This window comes from Globicephala melas, chromosome 2, assembly GCF_963455315.2.
Source record: "Globicephala melas chromosome 2, mGloMel1.2, whole genome shotgun sequence".
Lineage (NCBI taxonomy): Eukaryota > Metazoa > Chordata > Mammalia > Artiodactyla > Delphinidae > Globicephala > Globicephala melas.
The window spans coordinates 100,947,893-100,962,922 of NC_083315.2; the positions used below are offsets into that span (position 1 = coordinate 100,947,893).

At 42.6% G+C, this 15,030-nt stretch overlaps 2 protein-coding genes across 2 annotated transcripts; both read left to right on the forward strand.

Annotated features, from left to right (window-relative positions):
- The first annotated feature begins 3,871 nt into the window (after positions 1-3,871).
- On the forward strand, positions 3,872-4,312 carry EDDM3B (epididymal protein 3B). Its single transcript, XM_030844219.2, has one exon. It carries the CDS (start codon positions 3,872-3,874, stop codon positions 4,310-4,312), a length of 441 nt encoding a protein of 146 aa, XP_030700079.1.
- An 8,604-nt stretch (positions 4,313-12,916) lies between these two features.
- On the forward strand, positions 12,917-14,639 carry RNASE6 (ribonuclease A family member 6). Its single transcript, XM_030844163.3, has 2 exons — positions 12,917-13,176; positions 13,562-14,639. The coding sequence occupies exon 2, from the start codon at positions 13,567-13,569 to the stop codon at positions 14,026-14,028; it is 462 nt and encodes a 153-aa protein (XP_030700023.1). The 5' UTR covers positions 12,917-13,176; positions 13,562-13,566; the 3' UTR covers positions 14,029-14,639.
- The last annotated feature ends 391 nt before the right edge of the window (positions 14,640-15,030 follow it).

Sequence of the window (15,030 nt, forward strand, 5' to 3'; positions counted from 1 at the left end):
TCTCTTAATTTCTGAGCCAGGAAAGAAGAGGAAATCTCTCTTCTTCCTGTTGGCTCTGCTATCCTCATAGAGCATGAGAGCTCCCCCTTCTGGTCTCCTGACTCTATTTAATTGAGATTTCTATTTATTATTATTATTATTTTTACAAAAAACAAACAGAAGCTTAACAAAATGTATATTTCCTGTATGCTTGGGAGATACCCAAGAAAGCTGACTAAAACTCCCCGCAGTGGCCCAAGCTGATACCTCAAATACCATTTTCAGCTAAAGACAAAAGAGGATGTTGGGGATAGTATTACCGGAAGGAAGGAAATTCACCAAAGTTGAAAGGAGCAAATGGTGGTAAACAAATATTTGTTGAGCCTTGTAGAGACAGTGGGACAGAGAGAAATTTTAACAGACAGACTTTGCTAGGTTCCTCCCTGTCTACACACCTAGTTCATATTATACTATAATTATCCATGGTGTAACTGTCTTCCTGGAACAAGTCCCCTACCTACATTCTGTCGACTGAAAAAAATGCACAACCTAAAAGATGAGAATTATGTTTTATTTGGTGGACTTACTGAGGACCTAAGCTTGGGAGACAGCCTCTCAGATAGCCTTGAGGGGCTGTTTTGAAGAGGTTAGGGAGGAGCCAGGATATATAGGAGTTTTTCAAAAAAAAAACCCAACAGGTAGTTGGAACATCAAAAGATTACTGTTAATTAAAGAAAAACCAGGCATCTTAAGTTTAATGAATTTAGCACTTTTCTATGTATAAGAAGATGCAAGAGTCTGGGCTCATTGAAATCTTTCCTTTGAGATGCACCTTGACTATCTAGGGCCAGTATCCTGTTTATCTCCATCCTGAATTCCCCTCAGGGGGCACCGTTGCGGGTGGCTGCAGTGGTTGCTGGCTTGATGGTTTCAATATCCTTTGTTTACTGAAATGGCAGATGGTATTCTTTGTTCATAATTCTTTTAGGTAGTTAGAGGGGAGGTCAATGGTTCTTCCTGAGTCTTGTATGCCGTGATTCTTTTCAGCTCAAAATAATCCACATGCCGAAGTGACACATTTTGGGGAGGCAAATGTTGCTCCCCTCAGAGGCATATTTTGGGGTGGCATATTCCGCTACCCTTTATGGCATTCTGATAACAAGGTGGCCCAGTGAGAAATTCAACCAAGGAGGCTTAGCTAGGAACAGCCCTTGAAGAAATACGTTCATAGGAAACACATTCAAGGATCTCACTTTATCCGCAAACTGTGCCTTTGACTAGATACTTTTCACCTCTCAATGGAAGTCCCACCGTTTACAACTCCAGATGTGGTTTTCCTCACTGAAGTTCCCATGGAACATAGCCATCCAGGGAATTTCCCCTAGAAGTTGGTTGGGAAATGAGTTTAGGAGCCAGATCTCTGGTTGTCTCCTGATAACTCTAGATAACCCCTCTCTGGTGTTACCCAAGGCCTTGCAATTCCTTTATGCCCACAAGTCAGTCTTCGGCGTTTGACACCTTTGCTCCAGGCTATTCTCACAGTGAACCCAAGGAGTCTAGATGAGAAGCTATAGGAACTGGTTCTCTTAGTGAGGCTGTCCCTCGCCCCCACCCCACTGCTAATCAGTTGGAACACTGTACCTCCCACTGCTATTCCTTCCTTCCTTCACTGCTGCAGACTTCTTGGCTCTAAGAAAAGGGGAAAGACACAGACTCTCTGCTCTTTAGATCCATAAACTGATCCCTACTACAGCCAGTGGCAGGAGTGTTGGATCTGAATAGGGTGAGTTATGTTTAGAAGGGTTGGTGCCGAGGATGCTTAGAGGGAAAGGCCCAGGAACACTGTAAGGGGCTTGATTGGACTTCTAGATGGTGGAATTAAGAATAGACAGTGACCCGGGCTTCCCTGGTGGCGCAGTGGTTGAGAGTCCGCCTGCCGATGCAGGGGACACGGGTTCGTGCCCTGGTCCAGGAAGATCCCACATGCCGCGAAGCGGCTGGGCACGTGAGCCATGGCCGCTGAGCCTGCGCATCCGGAGCCTGTGCTCCGCAACGGGAAAGGCCCGCGTACCACACACACACAAAAAAGAATAGACAGTGACTCAACTTGTAAGAACCAAAGACCTGGACTCAACTCAGCGTTAATCTCACTGAAACAGTTCTTGGAGCCTCTCTCCACTCTTCCACCCCTCCCCACTTCTTCTCCAATCTTCCTGAGCATAATACCATTGTCCCTTAGTATCCATGGGGGGCATTGGTCCAGGACCCCCCCATGCCCAGGATACCAAAATCCAAGCTTGCTCAAGTCCCTTATATAAAATGGTGTACGTAGTATTTGCATCTAACATACGCGCATGCTCCTATATGCTTTGATCATCTCTACATTACTTATAATACCTAATACAATGTAAATAACTGTAAATACAATGTAAATGCTATGTAAATAGTTGGCAGCACACAGCAAATTCAAGTTTTACTTTTTAGAACTTTCTGGATTTTTTTTTTGAGGGGGGACTATTTTTAATCCATGGTGTGGTTGGTTGAATTCCTGGGTGCAGAACAAATAGATACAGAGGGCCAACTGTACATTGAAGCAGCTTGAATCCTGGTCTTCTCTTCATCCTATTTAGGCCTTTTGAGCCAGGGGTAGGGTGCCACAAATGAGAACGTGCCTACCCCTTGCGCTCTGTTTGATGGAGTACTTGACATTCTCAGACACGCTCTCAGTACACGTATCTTATTAGCCTCTTACAGGTTTGTGAGGGAGTTATTATTAAGCCCATCTGAGGACATCACACTCAGAGAGTTGAGAATCAGGTTAGAAATTCCACAGGGCCGGGTATACTCCTCATGGTAAATGACGACAGAGAGCTAGTTTAAAGGGAAGACTTTTTCAAGCAACTCTCTGCTCTAATTTTGACCAGAGTAGCTGTTGTGAGGGCAGTTTCAATTTTGGTACTTGATTGATTAGAACAATATTTCAAAACTGGAGTTCCTTTATGATGACCTTCTTAACAATAGATCAAGATCGTTTATAATGATGATAATTAGGGAAGTGGCCTCTGAGAAGGGATGTGGGTAGTCACAAGTGATAACATGTTTCACACAGGCTTTGGGGAAGTGTCTTAAAGAAGTCAAGATCCTGGTAAGCACCATCTTGCAGAGTCAGCGTAGTTGCAGCCTCAGATTTCAAGGAACCAAAGCCTTCCTGCTTCAAAAATATCTCCCAAGTCTCTATTCATCTTCTGTATCCCCTTAAGAGGCAACAACACTTTCCACCTCACAGACATAGGGCTTAAAATACCATTTTCTTTAGGACACATGCTCTTTTGAGAATTGATCTGGGGACTCCCTTGTGGTCCAGTGGGTAGGACTCCGAGCTCCCAATGCAGGGGGCTCAGGTTTGACTCCTGGTCGGGGAACTATAACCCACATGCATGCTGCAACTAAGAAGTCCGCATGCTGCAACTAAGAAGTCCGCATGCTGCAACCAAAAGATCCCGCATGCAGCGACTAAGACCCGGTGCAGCCAAAATAAATAAATAAATATTGGAAAAAAAAAAAAGAATCAATCTGGACTGCAAAACAGCTAGCTAGAGGGTGATTGGTTCCTCAGTTCAGGTGGAAGAGATGGCAGACAGGAGGTACTTGGAATTCTCAAAATGAACTTCATCAGTTTTTTACAACTTTGTGCTTATCTCACTCAGGCTGTAACATATTTTCAGTTCTTATAAACTTTATTATCTAATGAGAGTTATCACCTTCTAGCCTGGGAACCAAATGATAAAATTTGGTTGAAGGGCCTACGTTGGCAGAAAGGAATTTTAAGGTAGAGCTCAGCAGTGCTTCCTCTCTCTTCCCTGTACCCCCACAGGTGGCCCTGGGGACTGAGATGGCATCCTCTCTAAAGGTCCTAGGCCCTCTCTTGGCCCTGCTGTTCCCTCTATGTGGGCTCCTTGTACACAGCCAGAACGTTTCCTGGAGGGAATTCGTGAAACAGCACCACCCTAGCACAAACTGGGAATTCAGCAAGTACAAGTGCAGTGATCTGATGAGGGAAAGAGGTGTTTCAAAAGACGAGAACTATCACATCTTCGTCTATACCGTATGGCACAAGATTGAGCATATATGCATCAGGAACTGGAGAGATCACTACAGAAATGTATATATATGGGCCCCATATCCCTTCAAAACACTCAAGCGTTACCGGAAGAATAGCAAAAACAACTACAAAGATTACAAGAGCTACAGCTACATTGAATTCCATTGTGGCATGAATGGGTTTGTTGATGACATAGAGGACATGCAGTTGTTAGAGGATATCAGCAACTAGAAAGTTGACCCACACCCACAGGTTTTAGCGTTCAGTGCTTCCCAAGTGGTGGTCCCTCCCTGCACCAAGAGCCCTTGCATTTATTTGCCAATGTTTTGCAACTACTGAGAGTTATGTTTCACGTGGTTTCTTACTATCGTAACTTTGCCTATGTTGTTTCTCTGCCTGGAACACCCTTCTGTCCTTATTTACCTGATTTACTTCTACATTTTTGAAAAGATTCAGCTCATATGGAATCTCTTTTTGACTAACCCTGGAATTTTCCTGATATTGACTCTCCTTATAACTTTGCAAGTGGAATGATCTTCCCATCCCTAAATAAATTTTATCATTCCAATGTGTGAAATTTATTTATGTGTCGTGTGATTAGCACGGGTGTTATAACTGTGAGTTATATAGCTTACGCTTGAATGTGATTTGTGCTGTATGTAGGTTTAAAGTGTATTATATGTGTGTGTCTAATATGTGTAATAGACTTGTGTGTATGATGAAAGTATAACTGTTTATGTGCTAAGCTGGGGAAAAGTTGTGACCTAGGCATTGATTGTGGGGATATGCTGAGTTCCCATACCCACCCAGATTGATGGGTGTGGCCAGAGCTTATTAGGTACAAAATATGTAGCATGTTCCTGGCACGTAGCAGGTGCTCAGTCAACACTGATTTTCTTCCTTTCTATCCTTTGACTTGGTATTTTAATTTTGACTTTGACAAAACAAACATGACGAGTGCCCATCAATTGTCTCCTCTCCCTGGATTTCTTTAAGAATGTCTGTAAGGAGGCTATTGCATTTTAGATGAGTTACGGTAGTACGTATGTTTCCTGATGAATAATACATTAAGTAGAAGATATGAACACAAATGAGTTTATCTGATAAAAACCGTTTTCACTTGGCAGAGATATAGGGTAGGGCTAGAGGACTTTAAAATGAAACTTTCATCAAGAGTGGGGCTTAGGGACTTCCCTGGGCACAGTGGTTAAGAATCTGCCTGCCAATGCAGGACACACGGGTTCGATTCCTGGTCCAGGAAGATCCCACATGCTGCGGAGCCACTAAGCCCATGAGCCACAACTACTGAAGCCCGTGCCCTCTAGGGCCTGCATGCCACAACTACTGAGCCCGCGAGCTGCAACTACTGAAGCCCACGCGCCTAGAGCCCGTGCTCTGCAACAAGAGAAGCGACCGCAATGAGAAGCCCGCGCAGCGCAGTGAAAGGTAGCCTCCGCTCGCCACCACAACTAGAGAAAGCCTGCGCACAGCAACGAAGACCCAACGCAGCCAAAAATTAAAATAAAAAAAAAAAAAGAGTGGGACTTAAGACTTGCATTTTGTTGGAGGAAAGAGGAAGTAGATTAGAGAAGGAAATGTTGAAACACAAGTAAGTAAGGTCCACAGAAATTCTGTTTGCTAAATGAGAGATAGAGATACAGAGTAAGAGAAATGTTCGCTTCGTATAATTTTGCCTGGGCAGGTATGCGAAGGAGAGATACTGAACATTAAAGGACCCTGTGTTCTTCAGCCTCCTGCATCACTGAATGACTCAAGCCTTGAAACAATTAGAACAAAGACCAGGGTATAAACATTTTAAATTAGATGACACTTTAAATTAAGCTGCACACTATAAGGGAACAGAATTTTCCACCCTAAAATATGTCTCTTTGGTATAAGGATTATTTTAGCCTGGTTATTTTTTAAGAATCAGCAGATATGAGAGGAGCTCTGAAAACCAAATAGAAGTCACTCTTTTGTAAGAGACATTTACAGGTAAAAGAGAAATCTCCATTTGTAAGGGTGTCTTCCTGCTGTACCAGGAAGCGGTGGGGGGGTGGGGGACGGGACTCATTCTCTAGAAACTCTTAGTGGTGGACAAGACAATGATAAGTCTGCAAAACAACATTATCTTCGGGCTTCCCTGGTGGTGCAGTAGTTGAGGGTTCGCCTGCCGATGCAGGGGATGTGGGTTCGTGCCCCGGTCCGAGAAGATCCCACATGCCGCGAAGCAGCTGGGACCGTGAGCCATGCTTGCTGGGCCTGGGCGTCCGGAGCCTGTGCTGCACAACGGGAGAGGCCCGCGTACCGCAACAACATTATCCTTGTTTCCTGTGTTTTCCTGGTCATCTCCCATAGATTTCCCTCCCCAACATCTCCTTTTGTCTTTAGCCGAAGGTGATATTTAAGGTGATGGCCCCACAGCCATTTTGGCAAGTTACTCAGTTTACCTGGGTCTCCGCCATGTATTACACGTGTTATTAAACTTTTGTTTGTTTTCTCCTGTCAGTGTGTCTTATATCATGGAATTATGAGATGAGCCAAATATCCTAGAAGGGAAAAAAGGAAAAAAATTCCTCCCCAACAACACCTTCCTGGAACTCGGGCCTCAACGAGTAGCCAGTGAATCTAGATTGGTCATCGTGCTCCAAGCGTAGCTCCTCAGCTTTGCCATTTTTTCAGTGTACTTGGGAATGAGCAGATACCTGGGAGATGATGACCTCTACCCTCCAAATTCACAAGAGATTAGTGTTAAACAGCAGTTCTGTAAGCAGATAGGGTAGGGGGTCCCTGGAGAAAGAGAACCAGGAAGGGTTTTCTTGACATAAGAGAAGCCATTTTAGCCTAAGCCATTTTGCGGTCTAAGCCTGGCCACAGGATCTTAAGGGAAGTAAGGGAATGCAGGAACAAAGGAAAAGCAGTCAAGAAACAATAGTTCAGCAATGAAACAGAATCTTAGTTCCTCCTCAAGGAACATACATTACAATCTGATAAAGTCTTTGCGTTCTGTAGGAACTAAGGCCCCCACCCAGGTGGAGGACAGAATGATGCTGTTGACGTTCCTGACTTCAGTCAGCTAAAGCTTGGACTCTGTCAACCTTTCCCCAGTTCTATGCTGAATTCTCCTCTGCTCAAGCCCCTTCATGAATATGCATATACCCTTAGCTTAAAACTTCCCCCGTTTTGCTGTTCCAGGGAGACTGTTTTGGGAAAGATTCCCAGTGTTCTCCTTACCTGCTGCAAGTAATCATAAATCCTTCCTTCTCCTGCTCTTTGGCTTGGTTGTATCTTTTGGCTCGACATCCACCAAGAGACAAACTCAGTTTTTGGGTAATAGTTCTTCATCAACGATCATTTGACATGTGGGGAAATACTGATTGTTTTTCTCACTTGATAAATGCTGCTTCAGAATGTACTGGCATATTCTGGTCTCCTAGAGTCATATTTTAGGGTTGTCTCTTCAGCTCTCCTACAGTAAGTTTTCACGAATACCTCATTTTAAAAAACTCTTTAAAATTTGCTTTTAGGGACTTCCCTGGTGGCGCAGTGGTTAAGAATCTGCCTGCCAATTCAGGGGACACAGGTTCAAGCCCTGCTCTGGGAAGATCCCACACGCCGTGGAGCAACTAAGTCCATATGCCACAACTACTGAGCCTGCCCTCTAGAGCCCGCGAGCCACAACTACTGAGCCCACGTGCCACAACTACTGAAGCCCGCGCACCTAGAGCCCGTGTTCTGCAACAAGAGAAGCCACCGCAATGAGAAGCCCGTGCACCACAACAAAGAGTAGCCCCGCTTGCTGCAACTAGAGAAAGCTGCACGCAGCAACGAAGACCCAATGCAACCAAACATAAATAAATTTAAATTTAAAAAATTGCTTTTATTAAAAGGTTATAAGATGATGGTTCAAAACAGTATAGGAGGAAAATGAATTTAAGCACAATTCGTTATAAAAAATTAATAAACAGAAACCTTAATCAACTAGAGTTGGAAGACCAGAAGGAGGAGCTCTCACACCCTGTGACCATAGCTGAAGCAAACTGGAAGAAGAAAGAGTTGTCTTCTTTCCTGGCAAGGACTCAGCCAATGAAAAGCTATGCACTCTTTGTTTACTACAGCCCTCCCAATTTTCTTCTCCTCTCTGTTAAAGCAGTCTCTTTCCCTTGCTGTGCAGGGACTTGCACATGGCTTGCCATGGTTGCAGACCCCAAATTACAATTCTCTGCTGATCCTGAATAAACCTGTCTTTGCTGGAGAAATAGCTGGCAGTCTATTTGCTTCAGGTCTACATAGGATAATAGCCTTGTGTTGTTGCTTAGACGTTCTCACATCCACGTCCCCTGTTTGGAAAGAGGCATATTCATTTCCCTTAAGGAACTATCTTTCCCCTTTTTGTGTGCACATTGGTGGGGCTGTCCTTTAAGTTTCCCAATCTCCTCTACTGAGCCAAACAATAGTAATGAGACCCAAGGTAGGCTAACTGAACTGTCTCTTATAGGAGACCAGAATGTACCTCTTCGACATAGGATTATTTTGAGAAACAGTAGATAAAGGAGAAACTTTGAAAACAGAGTATAAATTACCCTTATGTAAGGGAAATTTACAATTACCAAGGAAATCTCTATTTGTAAGCATGTTTCCCTCTCTGTACAGGAAGAAAAAGATGACTCTAAATCACAAGAAACTCATCAATGGAGAAGCCACAGACTTAAATCTGCATAACAAACCCTATCCTTGTTTACTGTACTTTTCCTGGTCACCTTCCCATAATTTGCCTCCTCCACACTCTTCCTTCTTTGTTTTAGCTGAAGATGGAAAGTAAACCCAAGTTCTAGCCACCTCTTTGAGTTACTCATCCTTGAGCTTCTCCCATGTATATGTGGTATATTCATGCTAATAAACTTCTGTTTGTTTTTCTCTTGTTAATCTGTCTTTTGTTATAGAGGCCCTAGCTGAGAACTGAGAAGGAAAAAAGGAAAAGATGATTTTTTTTTCATTCTCTACACTGTCCTCAGAGTCTAAATCTCAAGTAGTGATGCAAGGATTTTTAAAAAATTTGAAGTGGATTCATGCCCATTTGGCACAGCTCTGCAGCTCACCCGAGCTTCTTGGGTTCCAGCTATTTCCAAAGACTGATCCTTCTGCTATATTTTTTCATATTGTAATCTCTCCCAGATTTTTCCAATAAATCCCCACCCTATTCCCACTACTACTGAAACAGGAGGGAAGCAGACAGGGCACAACCTCTAAAAGAATGACATAGCCCTTGAGGATATGACATAAACTGGTTAGAACCAACTAGATCCAAGAGAGTGGAAGATTTGACTTCCAGTGGACCTTGAGCCTCATTATACACTCACTGTAATACATTAGCATCTAAATGACACACCTACAGGTGCCATGACAGTTCCAAGGCTAACCATAAAATGTCAAAAAGTGGGTGGTGGCCCAGTTCCTAGAAATCTCCACCTCTTCCCCAAAATGGTTGGCATAATCCTCCCACTCATTAGCCTGTGAAATTTCCCAGCCCATAAAAACTAACCACCCCATATCTGGGGGCCTCTTGCCCTCTTCTGAGATGGCCCACACTCTGTCTGTGGAGTGTGTTTCTCCCAAGGCTGTTCTCGCCTTTTGAGACAGACCACGTTGTGTCTCTGGAATGTGTATCTCTCTAAATAGATCCACTTCTTACCCATCTCTTTTTTTTCTCACTGAATTCTTTCTGCCTTGAGTCATAAAGAACCTGAGCTTCATTAAGTCCTGAGACCAAGTGTGTGATCTCAACTAAAAGACAGTGGGTTCATGGGACTTCCCTCGTGGTCCAGTGGGGAAGACTTCATCTGTGTTCCCAATGCAGGGGGCCCGGGTCCAATCCCTGGTCGAGGACCTAGATCCTCCATGCATGCTGCAACTAAGAGTCTGCATGCCATGACAAAGATCCTACATGCCACAACTAAGACCCAGGGCAGCCAAAATAAATAAATAAATTTTTTTTTTTAAAAAAAGGCAGTGGGTTCAAGTCCCAACCTGGGTTGTGCAGTTTCACTATCACTTAAAAATTTCCCTCTCAAATTAGCTCAAATTTGTGTTGCTTGCAAACAAAATAAACCTAAAGGATAAACTCTATCTGCAACCTTTGTGATCCTCATCATGCCTTCTGCCATGCATACTAGTGCTTATCCTACAGGAAATACTCACTTTCTTTAGCCCAGCGTGTTGTCAAACCCAAGTTGTTGTGCCTGATACACTGTGATGTCAAACAACCTGAAACATCAAAGTTTGGAGCAGAGAAAGGTTTATTGCAGGGCCAAGCAAGGAGAAAGGGGTGGTTCATGCTCAAAAGACCTGAAATCTCTGATGGTTTTCAGGGAGGAATTTTTAAAGGCAAAATTTGGGGTGAGGGCTGCAGGGTGTGGGACTTTCTTCTGATTGGTTGGTGGTGAGGCAACAGGGTGGTGCTCCAGAACTTGTGCTCAGCTTGAAGCTACCATCCTCCACCTGGGTGGGAGCCTTAGTTCCTGTACAAGAATTCAAAGATACGTTGTTATGTATATCCCTTGAGGAGGAAGTAGCACTCAGGAGGACTTTATCTCAGAATCAAGCCTAAGACCAGTCTTAAGAACTTGGACATTGGGTGAAAATCAATGTCAGTCAAGAAAAATGGTTCTCTACAAAGAATGGGTAACAGAATCACTGTGGAGTTAATCAAATATAGATATGCAAAGACGTCCATCCCCAAGATCCTGATTCAGTAGGCCTAGGATCTTGGCATTTTAAAACTTTTCATAGGCAATTCTGATGTGAGGCCAGGGTTAGGAGACCCCTACTTAAGGACGTGGGTAACTCGGTATTGTTTTCCTCTGTAGTGGGTTTGGTGTACAATCAAGTTGTGGAACTGCAGAGAGAAGGAGGACTGTTCCAATACATAGGATGTAGAATAAGATATATGAGCACTAGGCAAAAAGACTTATTTTTTTACTCCTTTTTTATTAATTTTTATTGGAGTATTGTTGCTTTACAATGTTGTGAACAGACATCTTAAAAATTTTTTTTTTCTTTAAGTGATGGACTTATTTGTTCAGAGCAATTTTAGATTTACAGAAAAATTGAGTAGAAAGTACAAAGAGCTCCCATATGCCTCTCTTCCCTCCCTCCTCTCCTAACCACACTGTTCACAATTTTCTTATTATTAATATCTTATTTTACTGTGGTACTTTTGTTATATTTGATGAACCAGTATTAATAAAGTCCACAATTTACACTAGGATTCGTTCTTCATGTTGTACACGTTTTGACAAGTGCATAATGTCATTGTATGGGAAGAACGTTTTCCTCAACACTCTTAGGGTCTCTGGCTGGGTCTGAAAATTCAACTGACAAAGACAGATCAATAGGAGAAAAGCATACAAATTTTATTAAATATTTACATGTACATGGGAGCATTCACAAGAGAATGAAAAATCCAAATACGTGAAAAGAGCAGGAAGCTTTTGTACCTTTTAGCCCAAGAAACAAGATATTTGTAAAGAATTGGAGACAAGACAAGACAAAGGGGTTTGGTGTATGGTTAGTAAATGGTGAAGAAGTAACTAGAAAGATAAGGGTTAGTTTCAAGATTCTTTCGCAGATTCCTCTGGTGCCCTCTCTGGGAGGTTGAGGGTCTATCTCCAGTAAAAAGAGAATTTATTTTCTGGCTTTGGACAAAAAGCGGGGAGCTTTTTCTGCACTTCATGATTCTTAATTGCCTTCAGTGCAAAATAATTTTTATGTCAAAGAGCCATTTTTGGGGGGTTACATATTCTGATTTCCTTCAGCATGAACATGGAATATCTCTCCATTTATTTAGATCTTCTTTTGATTTATTTCATCAGAGTTTTATAGTTTTCCTCATATTGATCTTATACATATTTTATGAGATTTATACCTAAGTATTTCATTTTTATTTGGTGCTAATATAAATGTTAGTTTCTTTTTTTTTTTTATTTCAAATTCCAGTTGTTCATTGCTGGTATATAAGAAAGCAATTTTCGTATATTAACCTTGTATCTTGCAACTTTGCTATAAAAAGAAATACTTTTTATCCTAAAGATTATTGGAGCCATTAAAAGTACTGGGCAAGAGTGTTTCACTGTTATATTTATGCTCAAGAAATACTAATCTGGAAGTATTAATATGTAGAATGGATTGGAAGGAAAAGAGACTAGAGGCAGGGAGTCCATGTAGGAAACTTTTATGTGAGTCCTCTATGAGACAATAAGGTTCTGAATAAGGATATTGCAGCACCAATGGAAAGGCAAGAACAGATTTAAGAGGCAAATACCCTAAATGTGCCCTTCTTCATATGTATGGGTCTCTTCACACAGTTTCCTCTTTGGGCTGCCCTTACCATCTTCTTCACCTAATTTCTAATTAATCTTCAAAACTCAGTGCCGGTGTTGTGCCCTCCAAAAATACCTCCTCTCTACTGTATCCACACAGTTACCTGTAGTTTCCTTGATCACAGCTGTAAGTGCTATTTATATTTGTTAATATATTGTGCATTGGTCCATTTACCTGACTGTCTCTTTCATTAGATCACAAGCTCCCAAATCAGAGTAGCCCAGTATCTGGCCCAATAAACATACACATAAAGGAATAATTCATTCAAGTCTATGTTTGAAGCTCACATACCAAGTACATGGCAGTTATTATATCAGATTTTCATGTGTATTTTCTCCTAAGGAAATGAAACCATAAAACTTCAAAAAACTGAAGCTTCAAGTCAGGGAGGAAGCACCAACTCATATCAGGAAGTGATCAGTTCCTCACAACTGTGTTTTGAGTCTCACTGTTTCTTTAAGTAAGCTTTCTCTCCCTGCATTTACAGTGTTATTGACACTCATTAAACAGCAAGTTTGAAAGTCTAAGAGTCTCATCCACACTGTCAACAAGTTCATCTTCCAAGCCCCAGTCTTCTCTTTCCTAGGGCTCAGGACCCTTCCCCTGCCACACGCAGGCAGCCTTGCACACCTGGGAGAAGAACAACAGACGAAAGCTCTGAGCCTGGGACTAACTACTGCTGCTGTTCTCAGCGGGAGCCCCAGCGCGGAGACCTGGTAAGAGCAGAAGCCCCCAGGGCTGGGGAGAGTGGCCAGTGAAGATGGCTGGGAGATCCAGGTCAGATAGATGGAGGGTAAATATTTCAGGAGGGAAGAGACAAGGTTTCTGACATGAGGACCATCAAACGCATGAGTGCAGGACAAAGAGAAGAACGAGATCTACCAGTCAGAGAAAAGATCGTCTTACCTCAAATTCCTCCTCACTGGGCTTTAGTTTCTTTAGAATTGTGAGACTCGAGTGAGAAAGGAGATGGTTAAAAACAAACAAACAAAAAAGAGCTATGAAATCTTAAAAGGCAGAATAAAAATCTAAATGGTTATGAGTGATAATTTTGCTCTTATTGTTTTTGCTACTACCATTATTTTCTCTCTCCTTACACAGAAAAGATGGGGCCAGGTCTTCTGGGATGCTTTCCTCTCCTATTGCTGCTGGGACTATGGTGGTCAGTGTGTCCACTTTGTGCTTTGCCTAAGCATCTCACCAAGGCTCGCTGGTTTGAAATTCAGCATATACAGCCAAGGCTTCTCCAGTGCAACAAGGCAATGAGCAGTGTCAATAATTATACTCAGCACTGTAAGCCTCAAAACACCTTTCTGCACAACTCCTTCCAGGACGTGGCTGCTGTCTGTGATTTGCCCCACATCGTCTGTAAGAATGGGCGGCACAACTGCCACCAGAGTCCAAAGCCTGTTAACCTGACTCAGTGCAGTCTCACTGCGGGGAAGTATCCTGACTGCCGCTACCGAGATGGCACCCAATACAAGCTCTTCATTGTTGCCTGTGACCCCCCTCAGAAGAGCGACCCTCCTTATCCTTTGGTTCCTGTACACTTAGACAAGGTTGTTTAAAGTTTCCATCATTTTCCCTCTCACTTGGCACAAATTCTCTTACAATCTCTTCTGATTTTTCTTTTCTTTTGTTGATTTTCCTGGTTCCCATAGAAGGAAAAAGGAGGGTATTGGAAAAATTAGAGTGATGAGGATAGACCAGAGTTGGGACAAAAAATATGTAGGATTCTTTTCTGCTTTGGAGCTCTAGGTTTTGAAGGAAGATAGTAGGGAAGAGGGCAAAGAAGGGTCCAGGTCTCCATATTTTCAGCCTTAGAACTTCGGCCAACTTTTGTTGTATTGTGTTCACAGAAATAAAACCATGTTCTGCTGCATTCTAATGAGTGTGTGTATAAGTGTGTTTGGAAGCGTGTTCCCTTTCACATCATTGCCAGCCTGGAGCTATCTAGGCCTGCATTTACCAGCATTCCAAGGAGAACGATTTTGGCCCTAGGCAACCTTTGAAGTTATTTGGCAACCTGGGGCCTCTGCCACTCCCTCACCCCTGTGTCTCTGGGACTTTGGAGCAAGAAAGTTCTCCATCCCTTCAAACTCTGCTCATGGCTTTACATATTTCCCTTGAAACCATTGTCTATGGTTGTTTGGAGGTGGCACTGATACTCAATGTTGATGGTATTTTCACAGATTCTAACGCTGGTAACTGAGGCATCCTAGATCTTAACTATTTGCCTCTATAATTAATCAGATAATGTTTTAAATATAAATAGTAGTAGGGATAATAATCCACTGTAGCCTTAGAGTCAATTCTCCTTTTGTCTATTGGAATGGACAAAGAGAAAGCATAGATCAAGGGGGGTAAAAAAAAAGCACTGGGACACTAAAAACATTCTTGCCCTACTCAGATAGTGAAATATCACAGAAACATTGGGGCTTTGGAACAGGTATCTGATTTAGAGATGGAAGGACTGGGATTAAGAATTTAGGTCCTATGTGTAGGGGAGGAAAAATAATTTTTCATAAACCCTTCTAGGTTTTTGGCTGAGATACCCCCTGTAATAAAAA

Bases quoted from the DNA above. Each gene is read 5' to 3' on its own strand.
- RNASE6 (XM_030844163.3), top strand. From the start codon at position 13,567: ATGGGGCCAGGTCTTCTGGGATGCTTTCCTCTCCTATTGCTGCTGGGA.
- EDDM3B (XM_030844219.2), top strand. From the start codon at position 3,872: ATGGCATCCTCTCTAAAGGTCCTAGGCCCTCTCTTGGCCCTGCTGTTC.